Below are 25,402 nucleotides of genomic sequence, written 5' to 3'. Positions count from 1 at the left end.
CTGTAAATACTGCATTGGAACTTCAAAATTGCCTGCATGGTTTACATCATCTGGGCCAAAAGGATTAAGGTTTTTCTTAAACTTGTGTATTATTGCAGGCTACAGGAATATACCCAGAGCCCAAACCAAAGATTCCTGTCAGCAAATATGCAGAGAGATGCAGCATGGAACTACATGGAAGAAAATTGCCTCATTTACCTCAGAAGGCTTCATCCCTGCAAAACCCCAGTTAAAATACATACTACATAAATAATTCAACAGGCTCTCAAATGTTTTATGTATTAGGAGTACATGATTATACTACAGATATGGACAGAGCTCACATGTGGTAAGACTCTTAACTCCCATCTCTGGAAAAAAAACCCCACCTAAATATGAAAACCAAACAATTCCAGCTCAGTGTAATAGTATTGATAAAATCTTAAGTGAGAGGAGTGCAAATGAGATCATTGTTGGTTGCAGATACAGCCTTTTCAGGAAGGAAAAACCAGCGTGTTCACAGAGGAGGACACAGAGCTCACGTTCCTCTGCGTGTGCGTGGGTGGGAACGATGCTGCTGGGGGGCCGTGGGGCTGGGAGAGGATTTGGGACAGGGATGGGGTGTGAGTGCAATTCCCCACAGCATCCCCTGTGCCTGGGAGCTCCCAAAGGCAGAACAGAGAGAATTGAACCCCCAAAACCCCCACCGAAGCCAGTAAACCAAACAAAATCCATTCCAAAAGAATCTGCGGGTATTTCAGCACAACAGGAGTTAAAACCCAAACTGGCTGGAGCTTCCCACTGAGCATCCAGCTGAGCATATTTCATATGGAATTACAGCTCTGCTGTTGGAGAGCTCCATTTGGGTGGAAAGCTGGCTGGTGAGTTTTCCCAGAAATTTCTGTTAATTTGGACAAATCTGTGGGTTGTTTCCATTGGTTTCAGATACATTTTCTGTGCAGCTCATGAGCATCACTGGTCTGAGAGCACCCAGGGGAGATGAAGCCCCACTCCAGAGCAGGAAGGGAACCAGGGACTGCAGCGGGCAGCTTTCCCAGGGGAATAGGGGCTCACCCTCCCTCCCTGCCCGCTGCAGCTCTGCTGGTCAAGGCAATGGCAGAAATGAGGCTGCAAAGAGGGTGAGGAGCGTTCAGCACTTGTCAGGAGCCGACAGAGATGATGTGTGAAAACGTAAATCTCACCTACAGCACCTCCTGTTGCTTTTACCAGCAGAGAATTATGGAATTTTAAATGTGCCAGTGGAGACAAAACCAAAGCAGGGTCTTCCAAGGGGTGCACACCCAATTCCTCCTGCCTTTCAGGCAGCTTGAGGTCAATTTTTGACTCCATTAAAGAGACAGTACAGAAGCTACTTACCATGGATCCTTCCCAGAGAAACCTAAGGGTAAGAGAGTGGGGAGCAAGTGGAAAGAGGCTCTGGAGCCAAACAAATGAGTACGCTGAGATGGTGAGTGCTGAAGATCTGCCTGAGCAAAGGACTGGAAAACTCTCATCACCATCAGCAGCTTGGAAGCACTTTGCACCAATCAAGAGAAGGTCCTAAGTATTTGCCAAGCTTTGAAAGCATTTATTGCTCGAGATAAACTTCAGTCCTTCATAGTCCTGGAGAGATTAGCTCTTAAAACTCTGCCATAAATCTGAGGCAGCACAGCTGGAGACGTTATTAGAATAACAGTATCAGTATTACCAAGTGCACCCAGCAAACAAAAAAGGACATTATAACCATAGATAAAATAAAGACAGGTATAAAAAAGAAATATTCAGAGGTGAAGCAGGACAAGAAAACATAACAACAACACGAATCTGTATTGAGCACAGGGCAATGAAACGGGATCTGTGTGGAGAGAAGTGTTTGGAGAGTGGGTGAGTGAGTGAGCTGCGGTGTCTTACCTCGGATCGGTGTACCTTCTGCAAAGAAAACAAAGAAAATGAGTGAAATGACTGCAAAACCCCAAACACCTGCACTGCCTGTGGGAAAAGGACCTGAGTCAAGGAAGACAGTTCCCAGCAGGAAACTTCTTGGTCTATCTCAAATTGCAGGGACACTGAAGAGGGCTCAGGCTACTTAAGGTGGGGTGCCCTTTTCAGCAGCCCAATCCAGCTGGCTGTTTGCAGAGCCTCCGTGGCTCTCGGCTTCAAAAGTCTTAAGACTGGCTCCATTTCCTTGTAGGAATGTAAAGAAACCCCTCAGGCTCTCAGCTAACATGACTGTTTGCTACTCACTGAACACACGGTGACCTTGCATTTACCTTCACCGCTCCTGGGGACAGGGCTGGCATCGGGGCTGTGTCAGCCCGGGCAGGGACAGGGACACGCGGGCACCTCGCAGCACATTAAGCTGCAGGTTTGATCCCACCTTGGCCAGCAAAGCCCCAGCTCCAAACTTTAGCTATTAGCACAGATGTGTGAGGAATTCAGTGCTCAGACCTCTGGCCATCCCTGCTACACTTGCCTGTGTCTGCCTCTCCCTTGGATTATTTTATTCCAAGCCCCTCCTGTTATCTCTCAGTGCCCAGCCTCGGGCAGGGCTCCCAGGTGGGAGGGAGTGACAATCAGGGGTAAAACCCCCGTCCCCATCTGACCTCCTGAGGCTGCAACCAAACCATCTTCCTTTGAAAACACGGCAGGTCCTTTTGCTCACAGTGGCATTCAAAACTTATCCAAGAAGGGGGTTTAGCTGGTGGGTTTTTACCCCAATCCTGAGAACAGGGCAGATCCCGCAGTGCCAAGTATTGCCTCTCCCTAGGGAGAGATGCACGAGCTCCTCTGCAATGGTGACACTGCTGCCACTCTGCAGCACTCCCAGCCAGGGCTGTGAGCACATTAAATGATAAATATCAGCCTCTCACCCTCTCCTCTCCCCTGGTGAGTTATGATCCTGCTTTACACACAGGGAAACTGAGGTAGGGGTGAAGCAACTTGCCCAAGGTCACGGAGGGAAGTCTGGCAGAGGCAAGAACAGGAGCCAAAGCCTCCTCCATGCCAATCTTCTGCCTTAATCACCAAAAACCCCTTCCCTCCTTATCTTTCAGCCCTGCTCATCCTTCTGCTGCGGTTCAATCCCCCATTCTCAGGACAGAAGGTAAAAATATAGAGATACTAATTAGAGTTCACCTTTATTTTTCAAAGGAGCTAAGGGAAGAGAGGCGTTACAGTGTTAGGGATTAGACTCTAGTTAGACTCAGCTTCTAGTTACGGGGTTAGGTTATTAGCTAGAGAAAAGTTAGCATCTAGTTAGGGTTAGGAACTAGCTAAGGTTAATGAAGCAGGTTGTTAGCTCTCAGGACAAAGGTTGGAGAGACAGTGCTTGGAAGAGGTGGGGGAGCGTGGACTTGGGCAGATCCCCACCCAGGAGGTGGCAGGAAGGTTTAAAAAGCAAGAGAAAGAGAGAGAGAGAAAGCAGCAAAGGTTATAGATCAATTCAGTGGAAATAAAAACAGCCTCTGATACATCCTTCTGTCTCAAAATTGGAGTGAAAATCTGCCATCTGTGGCACCAGTATGGAACAAGGCTAACGGGAAGAGGGTAGAGGAGGGGAAGAGATCCCAACATCACCCATGGCTCAAAATCTTCTTTGGCCTCGGCTAAGCCTGGCAGTTTCCTATAAAAGTTCACTCTAATTGACAGCAGAAACATGCTGGAAGTTAGAGCTGTGCAAGCCCAGGCACAACAGCAGCATTACCTTCTTGTGCCACTGCAGGTTTGTCACTCCCTGCCCCTTCTGAGCATCAGCTACGCCCCTGGAAAGGGGCTGTCAGCAGCTCTGGGAGACAGCCTGGCCGGGGGACAGAGCTCTGGGAGAGCAGGCAGTGCCACCCTGGGCTTCCCAGGCCTGACTCTGGCACACAGGGGAGGAGCAGGACAGCTCTGGGAAAATGCCCAACACCAGAATTTCCGTCACAATGAGCTCGAGCAGCACTTTGGGTCGGGGCACAGACACAGATGGGAGATTTTCACTGTTGGAGTTTCACATCTAACCAGCTCCTTGTTCAACACAGGGGCAGCAGGAGGGTGTTGGAAGAGGATATCCCCTCGATTAATTATTCTGAGGAACTCTGACAGGTGCTGGTGAGTTTGATATGGGGTCGTGGGGGTGCTGGGGAGGCACCTGCACTCAATACCTAGCTTGCCTGGTGTCCTGAACAGGGCATGAGCACGTGCACGAGGCTGCCAGGGTCCAGGGCACAGCAAGGGCACCAGCTTTGCAGGACTACAGGAGGAAGAGCTCACCCTGGATGCTGACTTTTGGAGTGAAAAGCTGGTTTTGAGATGCTACGTGCAGACTTTCCACACGGCCTCGCACAGCCTCCCTGGCTCTGCAGATCTGCCTATTTAGGGCAAATTTTGAGGCTGCATGAGCCCAGATGGCCAGCCTGGGGTTTAGCAGCAGAGGCAAAAGGCAGCTTCAAGGCCTTGCCTCTGGATTATAAAGGCCCAAGATGGTGCCAGGCAGAATTCCCTGTGCAGGTGTCCCCCTCTGTCACCGAGGACAGGGTCTGCTCTCCCACCATCCCTTCCCCGGTTTCCCACACGCTGAGCTGCCTATGGATTCTCTGAGCCTGGAAAAGAGGAGAGGAGGACAGTCACCATTGCCATGGCAATGACAGGAGACACATCCCCACCTTCTGTCAGGCCACGTGTGGGAACACGTGTGTGCTGAGCTCCTCTCCCGAGCCTGGACTCAGCTTTCTGCTCCAAACCAGCGGCAACCATTGGGGTCTCCTGCAATTCCAAAGTGCTGGATCCTGGCTGACAGCTGCAGTTCCAACATCCCCAGTAACAAAGGGGGCTCGGCACACGCAGAGACTGTGACGGGAGCTCTGCAGGCAGGTCCTGCCTTCCCGGGGCTGCAGAGGAGCTGGAGGGGGCTCTTCCCTTCCTCAACCCTTCCCCACAGCCACTGGCCTGGGATTTACAGCTTCAATTTGGAAATGCTGCACCCCCAATTCTCCCTCCTCCTCAAAATGCCAATAACCCCGTTAGATGTGAAACTCCAAGACCTCCTGCAGGTGTGAACACAATTATCACAGTTCCAGGGAACAAGCTATTGTGTAATTGGGGAATTCCAGGACAACTGTTGCTAAGATACCAAAAAAAAAATCTATCCAGTGTTAGGAGGTTCATATTTAGCTGTTATCTCTTTATACAGATAAATTAATTAAAATTATTATTACTATTCTTTTTTTTGTAGCCTGCAATACCCCTGCAGAAATTAATTTAGAGGGCAGAACATCCCTACTGAAAGAGTTAGTAGAAGAAATGCAGAGCATGCCTCTCAAGAAGCTGTTACAAAGGAATTAGTTTAAAGGGCAAGGGTTACAAATCTGCACATTAGCAGGTTTGGGGTTTTTTCGTTTGATTTTAAATTTTTTTTTAATTGAACAAACTTACCAAAGGTCTCTGAATGTTAAATAAAAAGTGAAAAGAAAGGAAAAGAAAAAAGCTTGTTATAGCCAGTTATTTAGAAAACAGAAGACACACAAAAGACACAAAAGGTTTTAGTGTTTGAGTGCTGAGGAAGGTGGCTGAAGGCTGCCTCCCATGTCCCCCCTAGATGGCAGCTGAGCAGAGGACATTGGCTTTGCCTTCTGCTTTAAGTGTCCCAAGATAAGCAGAAATATCTGTCTTCCAACGCCTCTTAACTCCTGCCCAACCTGGATCTCCAAGGCTGAGATGTTGATGATGTCTGAGGGAAGCAGGGGCCCACACAGAGCTTCTTCCCATGCTCCTCTGACTGACAGTTGAGCTTTGCACTCAGCCCAAACCTCCCAAGCATTAAAAGATTCCCAACTGCTTGGAAATTTTATCTGGAGACGGAAAGGGGAAAAGCAGAAACACCAGACAGAGAAAACCCACTATGGTTAATGACGTGTCACCCGTGTCTTGGTTAGAGTGAAGACCCAAGTGGGTTCCTGGGATGATGGGAATATAATGACCATGGTCTTGGAGGTCTGTTTGTATTGCCAGCCAAACACTCAGACCCTGAAGACCATCAGCAGTGTCCCGGAGCACCCCCAGTGCCCTGATGTGTGCTAGTGCCACCCTTCTGGTGGCAAAGTTTGTTCTCTGGAAAGACAAGTTTATTAAATTAAGATCTGACTTCAGCAGCTCAAACAGGCATCGCCTCACTCACAATCCCACGCTCGAATCTGCCTCGGCCTTAACTCCCTTGCACAGAAACAAGTGCTGACACAGTACAGATGTCCCTAATGTTTACATTCTGCACTTTCACAGCCCTTTCTTTGCAGAACATGCAAGTTTTGGAAGGCCATGAAAGCAGATGAAACTGGAGAACTGGGAAGTCCTGACTGCCCAAGGATCTGCACTCCCTGACATACAGGCAACAGGTTTGTGCCCTGAAGACAACAGGGATGCTTCAGGGTTTCACCAGTTTACTAATTTAAAGCAGCTGTAAATGAGATTAAATCTCAGCAGGTATCTTCTATTTATCAGAAGGGTCAAGGGTTCACTCTGAGGTTAATCAACTCACTGGAATAAAAAGGCAGCACTCAGGTGGCTTCAAGGAAAATACCAGATCAAACCGAGCTAAAGAGTAAAGGCATTCTAGCAAGATGATGAATGTATTAAAAATAATCTGCCTGTGCATTACTCACACTTCAGATCGTGGTCACAGAGCATAATATAATTCTAGTTTACCTCTCATTATTTATGCTGAGTGATTTTTTTTATTTGCATTTGCCTCAGCTGTTACGATAAAACAGGGAGGTCAATCTCATCTGTGTTCGTGGGATTCAACAAGCCGTTCTAATTCAACAGAGCAGTTTAAGGATCTGCTTGTAACTTTGCTTCACTGAACAAGGAGGCATTTATGCAGGTGTGTAAAAGCTACATTAAACTGGAGCTATGCTGAAGCTTTTCCACTGGTGGCCCGTAGAACTAAATATCTTTATTTTTAGAAAGAACTAAGAATCTTTGCCAAACTGAGCAAGAGAAAAACCAGGTGTTTCCATGCCTTGCTGTCCAGATCCAGCAGGACAGAGTCAGAACTGATTTCTCCAGGGCCAGCAGAGATCTGGGCAGGAGCAGCTGGTTATCACTTGACTGGAGAACTTGTGAAAGGTCTAATACGAACAAAGCAACTCCAGTTGCCTCACCAAAGCCTCTGCTTTTCCTTTGCCTACAACAGTGCCTTTCTTTTGCCAAAAATACTTAAAAATGAACACCTTTTCTCTAGGCTGGGTCAGAGCAGTCAGCCCCAGCAGTTTGTGAAAAGGATTATTTCTTGGGCTAGTTTTTGTCAAAAGGTAGAACTTGCAAAACTTGCTTCATTTTTGCAGCTGTCAATGGAAGAGTTTTATCAGTAGTACTCAAAAATAAATCCACCTATGCCCTCCTTGCACACACTCTCACACAGAGAACCGGCAGATTTAACAAGTACAGAAACAGCTCCTGAAACGTGAATATTAAAGAGATGTCACGTTGCCACACACACAAAACAGCAAACAGAAAACAAACAAGAGAGACAGATGGACAAGCAGATGGGGAAAGATGGAAAACTGACAAGAGCCACGGAGCTGGGGTACATCTGTTGGTGGAGATGGACTCCATGGGCAGAGCACCGAGGGGTCACTCCGGAACACTCCCAAGTGCTCTCCAGCGATGGCTGCAGGGACGTGGTGCTGGGGACACCCTGCAGGAGCTCTTCTTCCACACCAGCTTTGAGAGGCTCCGTTTACACCATCATGTTTGACAGCAAGAGGCTGCCTGAACCACAGACCCTACACCAGGTGTGTGTGGTCTAAAAAGCTGTGTCTGCCACAGTGGTTCTTTCTTCCTTTGCCAGTTCTTGCTCTGAGGAACAAACCCTCAGCCCCCATCCAGGCCCCAGTTTCCCCTGAGCTCAAGAGCACCACGATCCAGGGAACTCCTTGTCTGGATGGGCACCAGCTTCCCTGTTGACATTCCCTTCATGCCAACTGGGCAGCAGAGAAGACCAGGAGGGCTCAAAGTGGAAAATACTCCAACCACTCTTGGTGTAAAAACCAAAAAAACTCAAATGCCCCAAACCACAGCAGCAGGGCCTGCATCTATCAGCCTTCTCCTCTGCTTCAGGACCCTCTGAGCAGCCTCCTCACGTCTCTACTTGCTCTCAGCTCCTCCAGTCTCACCCCCAGACCTTACCTGATCGCAGCTGTTTTATTCTCCCGTTGCTGGCACTGGGGTCGACGGGCAGGAAATCCTTAAACCAGGTGATCTCGGGGTCGGGGTTCCCGCTGGCCGCACAGAGCATCGTGGCTGTTCGCGTCCGCTCCACCACCTTCAGCTGGGGCCCCATGTCAATGTTCGGGAAGCCGGGAGGTAACTGGTCCTCTGGGGGTGGAGAACAAGGGGAAGGGGTTAAGCAGGTGCCAGGGTTCAGTGGAACACCCCAAGGAAAGCATCGGGCAGACACTGCCCTGTGCAATGCCAGTTCAAACACTGACTGGCCCAAGATGGAACACAGTAAGAGCTACCAGCTTGTCCGTTTTGTGTGACTATTTCAATGTCCCGCAAGATTCTACATTTAAATGCAACCTTTTAAAACCCTTTGGGGAACAGCAGAAGAGAATTAGAGAATCATTAAGGTTGGAAAAGACCTCCCAGGTCCACCTGTCCACTAAACCATATCCTCAAGTGCCACATCAACTCGTTTTTTGAACACTTCCAGGGATGGTGGCTCCACCCCTGCCCCAGGCACTCTGTTCTACGTTTATTCACTCTTTCAGTGAAGAAATTTTTCCTGATATCCAACCAGAACAATTTGGAGCAACTTGAGGCCATTTCCCCTTGATCTATTTTTTGTTAACCTGAGAGCAGAGACCAACCCACACCTGGCTGCACCCTCCTGTCAGGGAGCTGTAGGGAGTGAGAAGGTCCCTCCTGAGGCTCCTTTCCTCCAGGCTGAGCCCCCCAGCTCCCTCTCCTGCTCCTCACGGGATTTGTGTTTGAGTCACCGTGTCAGAGTTTCCCCAGGTGCTGCAGGGAAGCTCTGCCAGGTCAGGGATGGCACTGACTGGTTTGGGGAGCAGGAGCTGCACAAGGATCCCTGCACTGCAGAGAACACTCTGAGCTGCCACAGGTAAATGGAGGGGTTCACCTTCCCCCTCCAAACCTCGCAGTACAAAGCAAACTGCACAGGAGAAATAATAAAAGAACCCACGTGGAAAGGGCTGTCAAAGACACAGTGGGACTGGGAGAGAAAGGAGAGGAAAGTCTCATCCAGCTGCAGTGACCAGAGGGGACATGCACAACAACAATACGCCAAGTGCTGTCAGCCAGGGCGTGATTTTTAGATTTATTAATTCCGAGAGCTGCTGCCCTCCAAGAACAGTGGCACCAGCACCCAGCAGAGAGGCTCAACTGAGCTTCAACTGAGCTTCCTGCTCCCCTCCATCCTGCCTTTGCCTTCACTAATGAAGGTGAGGAGGGCAATCACAACAATGCTGAGTAATTAATGATAACTCCTCCGAAACCCCAGAGCTTCCCCAATACCACCTGACACAGCCCCTTACTCCTGTGGGATGGAGGAGAGCTGTCTCACGCTGGCTGCCACAGCTCAGGAGTGTGCCATTTTTCCCCCCAGAAAGTGTTTGGGGGAGGGCAGCTGGGAAGGAGGATGCCAGCAGCAGGGTGAGATTTGGGAGGGATCCTCTGTCATCTCCAATGAGCCGTGTCAGGGAATCACAGCCTTGGGAGTCTGTGGCATTGAATCCATCCCAAAAGCAGGTGAGGGAACAGAAGGGAAATAATGCAGAGCATTTAAAAAAGGTGGGATTCTTAAAAAATGAACATCCATCACAACCAGCCCCCCACTGACACTGACGGGAGCTCTCAGAGTGGCACCGAGATGGGGCTGGAAACCCTGGCCTTGGCTGGGAACCATCCTGCCAAGTGCAAACACACACAGAGCTTGTTTCCTAAGGCTGGCACGTGATAGATAAGGAGGAATGGAGCCAAATACGTTTGGCAAGACCCAGAGACAGCGGGACAAGGGAGAAGCCCAGTGGCCCTGCTATGGTGGGTGCCTTTTCATAGAATCCCAAAATGGTTTAGGCTGGAAGGGACCTCAGAGCCCATCCAGTGCCACCCCTGCCATGGCAGGGACACCTCCCACTGTCCCAGGTGCTCCAAGCCCCAGTGTCCAGCCTGGCCTTGGGCACTGCCAGGGATCCAGGGGCAGCCCCAGCTGCTCTGGGCACCCTGTGCCAGGGCCTGCCCAGTGTCATAGGGAGGAATTCCTTCCTGGTATCTAATGTGAACCTGCACTCTTTCAGTTTGAAGCTGTTTTGGTGCATCTGAAGCACCTCTAAACCAGAATTTTGTATCTGGAATTGGAGCTGTTCACACACATCTTTAACTAGGGACTGACCCAGCCCTCTGAGCTCCCTGGGCTGTGCTGGGGCACTGCAGAACCCCCTAAACTGTGTGCTCCTGCAGCCCCCCAGCCCCCAGGAGTGATGTCAGGCCAGCAGAGGGGCTCTGGGTATTGCTGTGCCTGTGCACAGCTTTCAGCCAGGCTTTAATGGTCCTCCCTCCCCTCCTCTCTCTCAGCAGCCTGGGAGCGGTGAGGAGCCGGAGCCGCATTGGCTGCAGATGACATCACTATTGATCCCTGCCTTCATCCTGCTCCCTGGCGAGGCTGCTCCACCTGCCTCCAGCCCCAGCCCCTTCCTTCCAGGAGCCAATTAATCCACAGAGGGAATAGCCCCGTGCCTGGCAGGGTGTGTGTGTGCACATGTGCGTGTGTGCGTGTGTGCTGGGGGAGGCCGGGTACAACCACTATTACTGAGTGTTTCTAATTAAACAAAAATGTTAATCTTGCAGCACAATGTGCAGAATTCCTCTGAGTTTAATTAAAACAACTGCGACGAGAGGCGTGATCAGATTTGAGGATCAGATCAGCAGAGGAAGCATCTCTGAACATCACAGACTGCTCTGAGTCAAGTGCTCAGATTTCCTTCCTGTCGGGGAAGCAGAACTGTCTCCATCCCCGCACAACTGGGCTCCCTGTGCAATTACAGCCTCACTGAAATCCCCACAAGACACACACACGTGCCCTGCCACCCTCCCCATCCATCCCCAAACACCCCCCCAGACCTGCTCCCGAATAAATAAGGAATGGTTCGGGTTGTGAATTCTCCTTCTGAAAGCAGCTCAGGCAACTGCAGGAACAAAAGAACCAGCCACAAGCTGGAGGTGCTTCAAGGGCACATCTGGGCAGCTGCTGCTGCTGGAATCGTGCTGGCTCATGGAGGCAAAGCTTCTCCTGAGGTGCAGCTGCCGTATGAGGGGAGCATCCCAACACCTTGTTCATCCCTGACTTAGACCCAGCTCTTCGCAGCACCCCCCACCCCGAGCTGGTGAATCACCTCAAGGCCTCCCTGAGCAAAGGAGGGTGAGAAAGAACAGGGGAGGAGGGATGGAGAGAGGCAGGGGAAGAGACAGGAGCACTTCAGCCCCCATTGATAACAAATCCCACCCGGGGACATGCTCTGTGCCCGGGGATGTGCCTGGACCCAGCTCAGGCTGCCAAACACCACGAGGGTCCCCAGCCCCAGCGAGGGGACAGGGGTGCTCTGTCCCCCTGTCACTCTGGAAGGTGGCAGCTCTGGGTTTAGCTAATTAGCTGTGCTGGAAATGAGGATGATTAAGGAAGATAAAGCAGGTGTTGCTGCTGCTCTTTTTCCCGCAGGGTGTGCACAGTTGTTTAATAATTTAGAGGAGGAGGAGGAGGGTGTGAGCATGAGCAGATGTGCCATGGAGCCGGTGCAGAAAGCCGCGAGGATGCTCTGAAGGGAAGAGGAGGAGGGATTTTTCACTCTCCTCTGGACATATGGATGCTGGCTGGCCCCTACAGTCAACTGCCCTCATTCAGGGAAGAAGCAGGAACACAGCGATGGGGCAGCTCGAGTGACACAAGTTTTAATCAGGATCAAAATCAAAATCCAGCACTTTTGAACCCATCCCTGTTCCTTTCATTATGCTGATGAACACTTCGAGCTGCCCTCTCCCCAGGTATCCTGGCACTATGTGCCTTGTGAAATTACATCAGGGAGTTATTCCCACCCATATCTGTACCTGTGTCTCAGTTCTTTGTTATTGCCCAGCCAAAGACAATTTTAATGCAGGGAGGAGTCTCAGCAACGTCTCTGTCTGCTGATTCCATTTGGAGCTGAAAGTTTCGTTATGAAAACAGTAATAGCCTAATGATGTTATTAAAATTTGTGGGCTTACAGGCAATAAATGCACCCTTAGATATGTGTGCTAGACCCCAAAACAGTGCAGGTAATGCCTGTGTTCCCTCCACTAACGTGTCCCTACGTACCCTCCCTCTACAGGGAGCGAAAATTACTTTGATGTTATTCAGAAGCTACAGAATTAATCTGCTGTCAATGTCACCCAATTTTCAGGTCACTACAAGAAAAGCAAAACAAGACAAGTTTGAAGAAAGACTGCCAGGAATTTTCCAAATAGCAAGGTAACATTTCAGAGGGGCAGCTTCCCTTTCCCACGGGCTCCCATGGGACTCTCTGCTGAGCATCCAGAGCTGCTTCTTGTTTACCTTCTGTGATTTAAAGCCAACAATTACAAAAAAAAACCCCAACAAAACAGCCAGGATCTTGCTAGAACTTTACACATGCCCACACCAGATGTGCTCTTGGAGTAGGAAATGTGTGAGGGAAATTTCTGGCTGGAATTGTTAAAGAAGTGCCTGAATACTTCATGAAAGGAAACCAAGAGGGAATCACTAGAAGCTGTGGAAGTCTGTCCATAGCAGCCCCAGTCACACTCCAGCAGGGAGTTCCACAGCCCTGGCATGTCCCACAGCCCCCTCTCCCCAGTGCTCTGGAGGGCAGCAACCCCCAGGAGCAGACAGCACTGCCCAGGACACAGCGAGGGCTGGATCAGGGCACGGAGAATTCTGCTCCCTCACACTGAACTGGACTGATCACTGCTTTTTATGCTGCATTTACTAACGACTCACAGGAGTCACCTCCACAGAACTCCCTCCATCAGCTTCCACAGAGCAAAGAACTGAGCCAGTCTGGTCCTTGTTTGAAACGCAGCCCCCGCCTCCAGCAGCTGAGCAAGGGTCCCTGTCCCATGAGCCCACTCAGCTCTGGCAGCACAGGACAGCTTTCACAGCACCAGAATCTCTCTCAGGCTACTAAAGAAGTGGAGGGAAAGGATAATCTCCATACAGGAAGTAATAATTATCATCATAATATGGACAGAGATGATAGAGATATAATTGCAGGTACAGACAGATACAGACAGAATCCCAGAATGGTTTGGGACAGAAGGGACCTTAAAGCCCATCTCATTCCACACCTTCCACTGTCCCAGGGTGCTCCAAGCCCTGTCCAACCTGGCCTTGGACACTTCCAGGGATGGGGAGTCCACACCCTCTCTATCTGTCTGTATCTATCCCAAGAGATACAGATATAGCCATGAGTATCTTTCTTGGGAGTGGGGAGCTTAGAGAATCTACACCAGCTGGGAGCTGGGGCGCCTGTGACAACCACCTTCCTTCCTGCCTAAACTATAATGAAAAATAACAGCAGCTGGAGTCAGAAACAACTGGAAAATGCTTCCCAAATCTGCTTTCTTTCTTTTTCTTTGAGCTCTGCAGGAGTCAGGCTTGCAGGCACTCTGTCTAGCCAGCTGTGGAAAGAACAGCCAGTCTCCACAGCCCTACCAAACTGGGATCCCTGGAGAAGCAGAGCAGGAAGGACAAACAAGCCAGCAGAGCTGGTGTGAAGGGACTGTGTGAGTTGAACAGTGTCCATCACAGCTCTGCTTCTCAGAAGCTCCCAAAGGTTTCCTCTCCTGCAGTTTCCTGTTTTTAAGTGAAGGCATGTGGTTTTCTACCAGGGTCTGATCCAGGACTAATCATGTGCATAAGCAAGATGGGTTTATGCTCAATCCCTTCAGCAGCTGCATCTAGTAGGGAAGAATGTACTGTTTTCTCTTCTGAAAAGAGGAAATATTTTCTGTGGTTTTTGCTGTTAGGAGACCGTACTGGTGCTGAGGAAATGCTGCAATGCTGGTGCATGAAGTACACACAGGCATGCCTGGGATCACAGCAGCACAGGCAACAGGCTGCACAGCTACCCCAGAGCCCCCTGTGAAGTGTGCAGCAGCTGGGCCCAGGTTTCCACTCTCCAGAGCGTGCCAAGGTAACAGGTTCTGCAAATGACAGCTCCCATCCGTCTCCAGGCTGTGGAGCAGCCGTGGAGCAGCCCCCTCTCTCTGCTCAGCATCAGTTCTGCAAGTGAGAGCAGAGACACAGAGGAGGAGGAGGCTGAGCAGGGAGAGAAAAGACAAACAGGAGAGTGGGTGAGTGCAGAAGAGGGGAGGAACAGGAGAGGAGTAGATGCCAACATGCTCACTTTGTCATTGTGCAGATCAGTGCATTTGGCTTGGTGCTTTTAACTTTCCCAGCACTTAAAAACACAGATAAAGAGGAGACAAACTCTGCTGTGTGAGAGCTAAGGAATGGTGAAGGATGGAGTAACTCCAGCTGAACAGGGATGGGGAGGATACGCTACAAGATCAGCTTCCATGATGCTCTTCAACATCGTCTTGGCCCACCCCGCAGGTAATTCCTGCTCCCTCAAGTTCCATGAATGGGTACCCCCAGTGCTCCAGGAGACTCCAAACCAGGTCCCATCAGGCAAACAGAGCAGGGGAGCCATGAGAGCACAGCCACAGTCAGAGTTCTGGTGGAATCAGCAAAGGGTGGAATTAGTCAGGCAGTGGGAAGACGCAGACCCTGTGCTGTCAGCTGTCTCTGGCTGATGTGGATGATGCCGATCCCAGAAGGAAGAGCTGCACAAAGGCATGTACAAAGAGCCCTGGTCCCTCAGAATGGTCCCCCAGCTCAGTTCATTCCTATTTCAGTCTCTACAACTCCCTGACAGGAGGCTGTGGCCAGGTGGGGGTCAGACTCTGCTCCCAGGCAGCCAGAGACAGGAGCAGGAAACGGCCCCAAGCTGCACCAGGGGAGGCTCAGGTTGGACATCCGGAGGAATTTCTTCACAGAAAGGGTGGTCAGGCCTTGGAAGGGGCTGCCCAGGGAGGTGGTGGAGTCTCCATCCCTGCAAGTGTCCAAGGAACAACTGGAGGTGGCACTCAGTGCTCTGGGCTGGGGACAAGGTGGGGATGAGTCAAAGGTTGGACTTGGTGACCCTGCAGGTCTTTCCAGCCTTGATGATTCAGTGACACAATGATCCCACACACTGCAGCTCACTTTTGGTGGACTGTGCATTAAAACCACTGAAGGCAGCTGGAGGACAACCTTCCCTTGCCACTGCTTGTAGCTAAATTCAAGGGGTACAAACTTCGAATATGACTGCAGGGGCCCTTCTCCCAAACCGTCACAGCTCCAGAGGAATACATGGGAATAAGTGTGAAGAATAAGGCTCCCACCCTCTGGGATAACCACAGTCAGACACACTCCTCTCACACTGCGCTGTTCCAAGCTCCTGACAGCTCCATCCCACCACGTTTCTCCAACAGAAGGTTAAATGCCATGCCAGGCACAGGAGCTGCACAGACATCTAAGTCACCTACACAAATCTGTCAGGCATGACTGGACCACGGGCCCCCACGCTCCCAGGCAGCCAAAATCCTGACAGCACAGAGCCCACAGCAGGGATATTCCCAGCTAAAAAGGGAGGCTGGGGGCTTTGCCTTGTGCTCTTCACGTCTGGTGTTAATTCCCTGCTGCACTTTGGGAAGTCACACACCAGCTTTGCTCTGCACCATGAAGGACATGCTCGCTACCTGCTCAAACAAAAGGATTTAAGCTGCTCCTGGAGGGAACGCTGGAACTGCTGAAGGAAAAGCAACTGGCCCACAGGCAGAGCTACCCCTTGGCCCTGTGGGGCTCCTGCCTGGAGCTCCTGAAATTGCTGTTAGCCATGTTGAGTGCAGAGAGAAGGGCTTTTACTGCCAGTGCTACTCAAACGCCCATGGCTTCACCCATAGCCAAGCTGAACTCCCCTCAGGAGCTCTCAGGCAGTTATCTACCACCCCACCAGGATCACCAGCACTGCCCTGTGGTTTGAACAGAGGACATCACTGATGGGTGTTCCAAACCCTAAAATGGGTCAGTTCTAGCACCTGGCCTCGCTCAGCACTTCACACAGTGATTTTGGGGATCTCCAGGGTAATAACAGCAAACATCCAGAGGCATCCAGAGCAGCAGCATATTGTTCCCTCCCCCCCATCCAGTTCAGGGAGCATATTTCAAACAGATGACATGAGGGAGGCATCCATGCAAACATCCTCTGTAAAGGGGACAAGTGGAAAAAAGAACCAGAACAAAATGGAGAAGGGAATTGTTTTCTTGGAGAGTGCACAGAGCAAAGGACCTCTGGGAAGAGGAGAGAAGCCCAGAAAGGCACAACAGGTATCCTGCACAAGGAAAAGTGTTTGCATTGCTACCAACTGTGTGAAGGCCCATGCAGATCCATAACCATCTTAACCCCAGCCCACTGAGTGATTCCTCAGTGAAGGTTTTCCTGGAGCCACATTCCTGTGTGCATAATGGGGAGCTCCTGGTGCTGCTCCTAAACCCAGGGACGGAATTTTTGGAGGGGAGGAAGATTGTAAGAGTCATAGGATAATTCAGGCTGGAAGGAACCCCAGCACACCATCAGTCAAACCTCCTGAAGTGGTGCAGTTTTAGCTGTTTCTCACACAGCAGTTTTTATGTCTCTCTGGGGTGAGAACAGCAAACAGATCTGTCAGGTCAGAACAAACCAAACCAAACCCAGGAGGACTTTGTGCCTTAGCCATGAATTTTTAACAGCTTTCCCACCCAGCTGAAGGGCCCCTTCCCCTGCAACACTGCTCAGGTTCCTTACCTCGGAGGACAGTGAGCTTGGCGTGGACAGTGACCTCCCCATGAGGGTTCTGAGCAACACATTCGTAAATGTTCTCGTCCCGGGGAGTCCGGAGGGGCTGGATCCTCAAAACAGCACCTGCACTTTCATCAAATTCAATGGTCTGGGGATGGAGGCAAAGAGACACACACAGAGTAAGCGTCCTTGGGTTCCAAGGCGAAGCTTCATTCCTGCCTCTAAAGAGACACAAGCACACACCCACTGCAAACCCTCCAGCAGCTGCCCCTCAGCCCCCACACATCACCAACATGGTCAGCCTGGCTCTCCACTGACCTCAAGGTGACAGAGCTGTCACAGCCAAACCCTGCCACGGACCATTGACCCACCAAACCCACAACGTGCATCTCAAAGGCTCTGAAAGAACGAGCCACAGTGACAGGGTGTGGGGTGGGTGTTCAGAGCACAACTGGGATGATGGAGAAAGAAACAGACCAAAGAAAAACAAAATAAAAATGAGCCCCTGCCTTGCTCCTCCATCTGCAGGGGCAGCTGACACCACAAAGCTCCTCTCAGCACACAGCTGCCTGGCAGGGCTGAGTCCCACAGCAAATTCCACAGGATGACCTCCCAGTCCTTGTTCCTCCGCTCTCATTTCTATCTAAACAATGCCAATGGCTTGGGTCTGGTTGCCAACAACTGCAATGTTTACTCCAGACTGTCCCAGGATTAAAATGCTGAGCCATGGATGGCTATGAAAGCTACATTTACAGAGCTGAAGTACCACCAGCTTAGCTGGGGTTTCTCAGGAAAGCAGGAAGTTATATTATATCCCAAGAAGGGAAAAAAACCAACAAAACAAAATAAAAAACTTCAGTAACATAATTGAGCCAAGTTCCTTCTTGCTTTGGAACAAACCCAGCTGTTGACATGGCCAAGAGCTTGCATTTCACTCCTCTTGCTGTTAAAACTCCTCCCCTTCCAAATTTCCCTTTATTATCAGGTCTGAGAGTGGCCAAAGTGGAGCAGGGGCTGCTTTGTGTCAGCCTCTCTCTTCACACAGACACCAGATTTGAAGGACATGTCTCACCTCAAACCTCTGAGAGTTCACTTTCTTCCCTTTCTTGTTCCAGGTGACCCTTGGCTTTGGGTCTCCAGTGGCTTGGCACACGAAGGAGGCCACCCCTCCCGACACACCGATTTGGTCCACAGGCTTCTTGATGAACACAGGAGGACCTTTAGGGCAAAACAGAAATATCATCATTGGCAGTGACAAAGACAAACTTTAATAAACATGGTTTGTAATTAGCAGTAGCGTTGTTGCTGCTGTTCTTAATGATCCCAGGTGAAATTAAACTTCTCGGCCTTTTTCAGAACAGCCTTTACCTCCACTTTACATATGAAGTAGCTCCAGCAGAAAATGATTAAGGGCCTGATCCTACAAAGAGACTTCAATGTTGCAAAGCCTCTTTTACTCCTGAAAAGTGGACTTTTAAATTGTTTTGTACAGGGGAAATTGCCCTTGCAAAACCCATCTAATGAGCATCACCAAAAGCTGGTAGAGCTGAAAACAGCACTTAGAAACAGTGAATTGCACTTCCCAGCTCCTTGGAGATGACCAAGGAACGGGGGAGATTTATAGAAATATGGCCAAGGAAGGGGAGACGGTGGGGGAAGGACCATGAAATAGATGGAGCAGGACTTGGCACACAGAGATCTTGAGGACAGTGGTGTGAAAGAGGCTGATGCCAGTGGCTTCAAGATGTGAAATCCCCTTGGCTTGTGGCACCTCTGCTGCCACCTGCAAGCCCTTCCCATGGCCCTCACGGGTACATTTGCACGGATCCCTCGGAACAGGCAATCTGATGGGACACAGCCCACAAGCCAGAGCTGTGATCAGTTCAGAACAACCCAGCTGTCAAACCCAAGAGCAGAGCCCAGGCTGCTTCTGCAGCTCCCCTTCCCCTCTGCTCAGCACGAGACTCCCAAGAAAAGCATGGAATTCATACTGCTCCAGGAAGAAGCCACAACCTCCTTCAAACTCTGCTCACACCCAGCAGCTCCAAGGTGCAGTGATGCCTGAACACACACACGGGGCCTGGGGCTGTGTTTGAGCCAGCCCAGGCTCAAGGAGCCACACCTGAGCTCAGAGTACCTCTCCCTCAGCCTCTCCATCGATTTCCATCAACATCCCACTGCCTTCACAGCACCTCTGCAAGGATGGCAGGAGGCTGGGATGGGCTTTCTGACCAGGGAAGGTGTCAAGGGGCTGCTCATGGGAGGAGCCGAGGCCAGGAGTGTTTGTGCAGAGCCCGTTTTGCCCCCGCCCGCTGGGAATCCTCCTTCCGTGCTCTAACCTGTTTTCCTTGCACAGCTTCCTCTCATCTAGTTAGTTTAAAATTTATTGAAATATTTAAATCACGAGGCCACAGCTGTGTTCAAATAAAATCACTCAGATCATAAAGTTGCCGTCTGTTTTCTTGAGAAAAGCAGAGCACGTGACTCTGAAATGTGTGTATTTATCTGTTCATACTCAAGAGTCTATAAAATAAAATGCAAACAGACTCCCACAGGGCTCGACAGGAGGGCAAATGGTAGCTGGGGAGAAGTCTCCAGGGTCTTTTAGGGGTCGAAAGACAAAAGGAAGCCTTCTCCTCTTCCCTGCCTGGTGTGGCCAGCAGTATATAAATAAAAGGCACTGAGCAAGCTCATGTGATGCAATCAAGCATTTGTTTCCATGCTGGAGGTAAATACAATTTGCTGGAGCTGTTTACGTCCCACCGAATGCTGTGTGTACAAAGCACCGCATTTATAAATATCCAAATCTATATTTAGAGGTCAGAGTCTTCTTTGCAATGTTACAGCTAAAGGTTATCAAGCAAGTCCCACTGGAGGAACTGGCACCGGGGGATCTGTCTTCCATCTGAGAAAGGTAAAACCCAAACTTTGCTCCAGGCTAAAATATAAATGCTCACTCTGCCCTGACTTCCTTCCTCCCTTCACCTCCGCTCGATATCTGAAGAGTTTGCAGAAGTCAATTCTGAAGGTACAGCTAAAAACATCCAGGGCTTTTAAGAACACTTTATTGATGCAAGTTCATTTCCTAAAATAAAAGCCCCTAATAAACCTTAATGTCACGTATACATTTAAATGGGTGCAGGCTGCATGATGAGAGCTCAGCCGAGGAGAAAAACAAGGTTCTATTTCTGTCCTGAAGAAAGGGATGGTGCTCCAAAAAACAGTGAATGTGGAGTCATCGTCAGCATCCCCTTTTGGGGTCCGGTGCTGCCTCAGCGTGGGGCAATGGGGAAGCTGAGCTGTCTGTGCACGGGGCTTTTCCTGAGCTCCCTGCAGCTCCCAGCTGCCTACGAGGGACTCACACAAAAGGGAGCCAAACAAAAATCCCTACCACCCAACCTATTAGGTTTTACTACTCACTTGGAAAATGGGTGAAAATCAGAGCTAAATTGTTGATTTGAAAATTGCCCAAGCCTCTGAGCTGCAGATTTGATTCCTCCCCCCTCGTGCTCTCCAACTCTGCACCCCCAGTCACTGCAGCACTTGTCACCAGCCCACGCCGAGCACTGAGCAACCCTCTCCCCTCTGGGGAGGGGAGAGCCAGTGCCACCACAGGCGTGGTGCTGGTGATCCAAGGTGCTGATGATCCAAAGCTGGAGCCAACCCCTCCGTGCTGAGTGGGACCGCCACAGCTCTGCCGTGCCAGGTCCAGCTTGAAGGGAAACACACACTTAGAGCTCAGCCTCCAGCTCTGCAAACGGCTCTGGAAGCCTCCAAAGGCAGGGACAAGGTGCCTTGTGAAGCACTATCAGCCCACTCAGAGGGCCCGAGGTGTTTCCCCTCGTTTGCTAAGATTGCAGGACCATGGCTTTAAATCAATAAATAAATAAAAATCAGAGAAACACATTTTCCAGACAACATACTGACAGTTCAGGGGATTTTATATCAGTTCACCAACCTTCCTTCATGGATAGCTGAGAACAAGTCAGGTTTGGAAAGGCTCAGTCTGAGTTCCATCAGTCCAGTGGTCACGGAGATAATTTTTCCCCCTTCCTCCGCTTGCAAAGCAGAAAAACCTATTTTTTGTGCAGTATCAAAATAGGAATGGAAAAATCTGGAGCTTAAAAGAATTTTCCTACTACAAGAGGCTTCCTGCAGGGTCTGGGTCTCCAGAGGGAAGGTTGAAAAGACCGGATGGCTGCTGTGTACCTGTGATCCTGCTCTACAGCTTAATGGAAAGCCATCAAGTCAAACCGAAGCTTTCACTCCTGCCCACCGCCCACGCACATCCCAAAAGCAACAAGCGCCAGGCTGGAGAGCTGCCACGGACTGCAGAGAAGAGAGGCAGACTCCCCCTGCACCCCGCAGCTCCACCGGCACACTCCTGTCCGGCCCCCAGCCGTGCCCGGCCAGCCCTGACCGCTCCTGCCCTGGGGCCCCGCGCTCGCCCTCCCGTCCCCACACACGGATCAGCTCCCCAGGGACTCCCTTCCCAAGTCACAGGCCTGGGAACCATGCTCTGAAGGGACACGACGCTGCTGGGATTTTGGGATTCTAACGCAGACTTTGGGGCGAGGCTGCCAGGTGAGAAGGGTGCTGGGGGTCTCCTACTCATCCCCCAGCCCACGGGTGAGGGCTGCACACCCAGGCAGTTCCTCACCAAAGATGAAGATGCTGCTGCCTCCTCTCCCCTCTCCTCCTTCCCTCTTCCATGTGACACCAAAGCAGGAAAAGTTCTTCGAACACAGCCATGTAAAAACCACCCAACATCTCCCTGCTAACGATACACAGATGACACAACAGGCTGAGAGGCTTTGCAGCAGGAAAGCTGGAGAGATGTAGGAGTGGGGAAAAGGAGGGGACATCTCAGCCTTTAAACCCAGATGTCCCTCGGGAAGGGCTGCCATGGTGAATAGGCACTGATGGACGAGCAGTGAGGGAGACAGGCTGGCCACCATATGCCTGTCTGTAACATCAAAAGCCAAAGCCAGAGCGAGGGATGGAGAACCCAGAGGTGGTTTGAGGGGTGGGAGAGAGGCAGGAGAACAAATGAGCTTCACATATCTGAGCTGACAGCTGACGGGAGCAGGGGGAAAAGAAGAAAAAGCCAGTTATGGACGTGCACCGCTTCCCTGTCTGCTCTCCCAAGCCCGGACGGAGCCGGCCGCTCTCCTGTGGCACCGTGGGTGGGTCACGGAGGGAACGGGAGGCTGGGGAGGAATTGGGCCTCCCTGACACAGCACGGGGCAGGAGCAGCTTTCTCCTCAGCACCCCAAAACTGCTGCTCCCTCCGGGGCTCCACCTGCCAGCTTGGGGGCGGTCCAAGGAGGAAAGCTGCTCCCACACGGATGGGGACATGTCCCCTTCCACTCACTGTCCACAGCCTGGCCCCACAGGCGTCAAGGAAAAGGCTGGAGGATGGTCCCTGACCACATCACTGTGTATTTGCCCCGGTGTGTGTGATGCTATCCCTCTGTCCTCAGGCTCTCCCTGAGGGGGCTGCAGAGGTGCCTCTGCATCCTCCTGACCCCCATTCCAGCTGTCTCCCCTCACCTCCAGCCCCACAGCAGGGACCTGCTGCTGACTGCAGACGACAAAACTCACCTCTGTGCTTCACACCCCCCTCACCTTCTGCCCCCTGCTCCTGCCACCCCCAGGAAAGAACCTCAACAATGGGCAGCAAATAAAGAGAAACCCACTTGTTCTTCCATCTGGCCCCAGCGCAGAGCAGCAGGAGCCTGCCTGAAAGGGCCCCTCTCCCACAGCAGCAGCAATCCACGGAGACAAAAGAAAGGCAGCCACAAAACACGTATTTTGGAAGGTTTTTTCCCATTTTCAGAGCTCCCGGTGCCTGCTGGCAGCTCTGTGGAAGCCCACGCGCCCGTCCCGCCAACCCACACAAAGCTCCAGCTCCTCCCTCGCCGGTGACTAACCCTCATTATCCCCCCTCCAGAAGAAGCAGGCTCTCCACTGTCCCCCAGAGTGCCACAGAAGCTGAAGCTGCAGCTAGGGCACAGCAGGAAGGCCATTTTCCTGCCACTTGGCCGCTTTATGAGTTTCCCTACACACAAGCACAGCCGTCCTTGTGCTCGTCATTCCCGTCCGACCTTCAACAAACGGCCCCGTGGTGCCGAGCCCGACATTCCCCCACAGAGCTGCCCACTGGGAGCGTGCCCATGCTACCTACAGGAGAGGCAGTGACAACCTTTATCCTCGCTCAAAAACATTCAGCAGAAAGAAATTCACCTTTCTGTGCAGACACACACACACGTGCACCTCCACCTTTGAGAACAAAGGTAAAAGATGAGACCATGAAGTCACTCATGGGCAATGTTATTTTGCTTTTAGATGCACACCCCAGTGTGCTCTTCCAGGCTCCAGATCATTCCCATAATTGGGATTCAGATCTCTGGCTCTGGTGCAAACTCGGCTGACCTTGGGCGTTCGCCCTTCCTGCACCTCCAGCTGCCACACGTAGCAGGGAGGTGACAGCCCTCATCTCTCACACCTGCCTGTCTGTCTTGGTCTAGACACCACACGCAGTTTGGAGCAGGGGATGGTCTGGGAACAGACCTGCTCGACACTCAGCACCCCGGGTGGCACCGAACACAGCTGCAGCCTCGGAAGGCTGAGACGCAAACAAAATAACCACAAAAACATCACAAGAGAGAACCCAGAGACCTTCCCCAACATGTGCTTCTTGGGGGAAGAAGATGAAAATGGAAAGCTAGACAAAAGCTTTTGGAATTTCCCAATAACCGAGTCATGTCAGCTGGAATGAGACGTCTCTCCGTTACTTCTCACCTCCTGCTAATTTCCAGAGCAACCTGGAAGGAATCCGACGGCCTTCCCACTGCCATGCACAGGATTAAACACCTTCTTCTCTTCCTCCTCCCTCTTCCCTTTGGTTTCTGGGCTGGAGCTTTCTGCTGGTCTAGTGAAACTCCATCTCCCTTTTCCACAGCTGCTGATGGGCTCCCAGTCAGAGAATGAGCCCAAGGTACTCACCAGCCACAGCCCTGGGCAGTTGTGCTTTCAGCTCCTCTCCAGGAACGTGGGGTTGGGGTCCAGCCACGCTCCCAGAGTTTTTCTGCTGCTTTAGGAAGCAGTTTTACACAGAGGTGCTGCTGTGGTCTGCCTGCACGTGGAGATCCATGCCCTATGTGGGAGGATGGGGATGGGATGGGAGAGTGGAGCAGTGAGGGACAGGGACAGCCAGAGGAGCAGCTGTGTCACCCCATGGAACAGGGAGATGAAATGGGGAGCAGAAGGTAGAAAGGATAGGAGAATCAGTGGGAATGAGAAGAGATCAGCAGGGAAAATGGCACAGGGATTCTTGGGGCTGACATGTGCCGGGCCAGGAGTTGGACTTTGATGATCCTTGTGGGCCCCTTCCAAGTCAGGATATTCCATGATTCTGTGCAAGAGAACTGGAGCAAGCTGGAGACGAGGGAGGTGTTCAGAGCCAGAGCAAGGAAGTGAAGATTAGATGGAGGAGACAAACGACAGAGCAGATGAAAACAGGAGAGAGCAGCCAAATTTGAGACAGATGGAGAGTGGGGAGCAAGGATGCACTGTTTGGAATGGGTCCGTATTCCAAAGCAGTGGCATTAGGGAGTGGGGGAGCTGGAGAGAGGGGTAGAGCAAGGAAGATAGCTTCAGAATTTATATTTTTCTTCAGGACAAGTGAGAAAGCTGCAAACTGGGAGAAGGACTGGCGAGGAGTCTCTATGCAGACACTCCACAGGAGTGAGGACACCCCTTGGAGAGGTCCTGCAGAGACTCTGGACCCCGTGAAATCCAGGGTTTTACTGACAGATTTTGCACTCTTTCTTTCTGAGGGCTGTTTCTCAGTGCCTCACAAATAAAATTAAAATGAGGATTTTCTGACAGAACAAGCAAACAGGGAGTGAATTATACTCCATTTCCCCATCAATAACTTCTCCCCAACCCAGTCATCTTATCATCATAAAAAGTCCATTAAGCAGTAATTGGGGAGGCAGGAGAAGGCAGGGCTGGTCCGGGGAACAGGAGCACGCTCACTCCCCAACTGGCCTTTTCTGGGAAGGCAGACAGGATAATTATAGGCTTCAGACGGAGACTTCCTCTTACTGTCAGCAGCTCTTGGCTCCCTTCAGGGAGACGGGACTGGCAAGGTTGGGCAAAGGAGGGTAAAAAAATATCGAGGATGTTTTTTTTAGAAGTGAAATACTTCCACCTGGCTATTCCCCTGCTGCTGAGCCACCAAAGCCCTGACCTGACTCAGAAAAGCTGGGCTACCACAGGATGCAGTCTGTTCCCCTGCGGACGTGGGGAATGGCACTTGGAGGACTACCCCCTCTCCTTTCCTGCAAGGCCCTGGAGGAGGAAGGACAGCACTGAAGGGTGGCACCAGCATGGGAGTTAACACATGCAGAAAATGGGTGAGGAAGATGAAGAACTCATTAAATCACCTTTACTACACTGGATGTCCAACAACCCCAACACCTGTGCCAGCTCCCCCTCTCCCCTTGGCCGGGATGAGGCAGCAGACC

General features: G+C 51.1%; 1 protein-coding gene across 21 annotated transcripts in view; it reads right to left on the bottom strand.

Annotated features, from left to right (window-relative positions):
• The window catches only part of PTPRS (protein tyrosine phosphatase receptor type S), a 149,133-nt gene that overhangs the window by 57,590 nt on the left and 66,141 nt on the right, over positions 1–25,402 (bottom strand). For 13 of the 21 annotated variants that reach the window (XM_042024345.1, XM_042024346.1, XM_042024347.1 and 10 more), the window contains 5 exons: positions 17,941–18,086; positions 16,875–17,016; positions 8,143–8,331; positions 5,392–5,400; positions 1,891–1,908 (listed from right to left, as the gene is read on the bottom strand). In XM_042024345.1, coding sequence (XP_041880279.1) covers positions 1,891–1,908; positions 5,392–5,400; positions 8,143–8,331; positions 16,875–17,016; positions 17,941–18,086 — 504 coding nt within the window. The remainder of the gene's footprint in view (positions 1–1,890; positions 1,909–5,391; positions 5,401–8,142; positions 8,332–16,874; positions 17,017–17,940; positions 18,087–25,402) is intronic. The other 8 variants (XM_042024354.1, XM_042024349.1, XM_042024353.1 and 5 more) reach the window with 1 other exon arrangement.

The sequence above is a fragment of the Corvus kubaryi genome, unplaced genomic scaffold, assembly GCF_017639235.1.
Source record: "Corvus kubaryi isolate FWS band 111438036 unplaced genomic scaffold, C.kubaryi_AGA036_p1.0 37262, whole genome shotgun sequence".
NCBI classification, from domain to species: domain Eukaryota; kingdom Metazoa; phylum Chordata; class Aves; order Passeriformes; family Corvidae; genus Corvus; species Corvus kubaryi.
The sequence above is the reverse complement of the archived record's forward strand: the minus strand, read 5'-3'. Positions and strand labels throughout refer to the sequence as shown.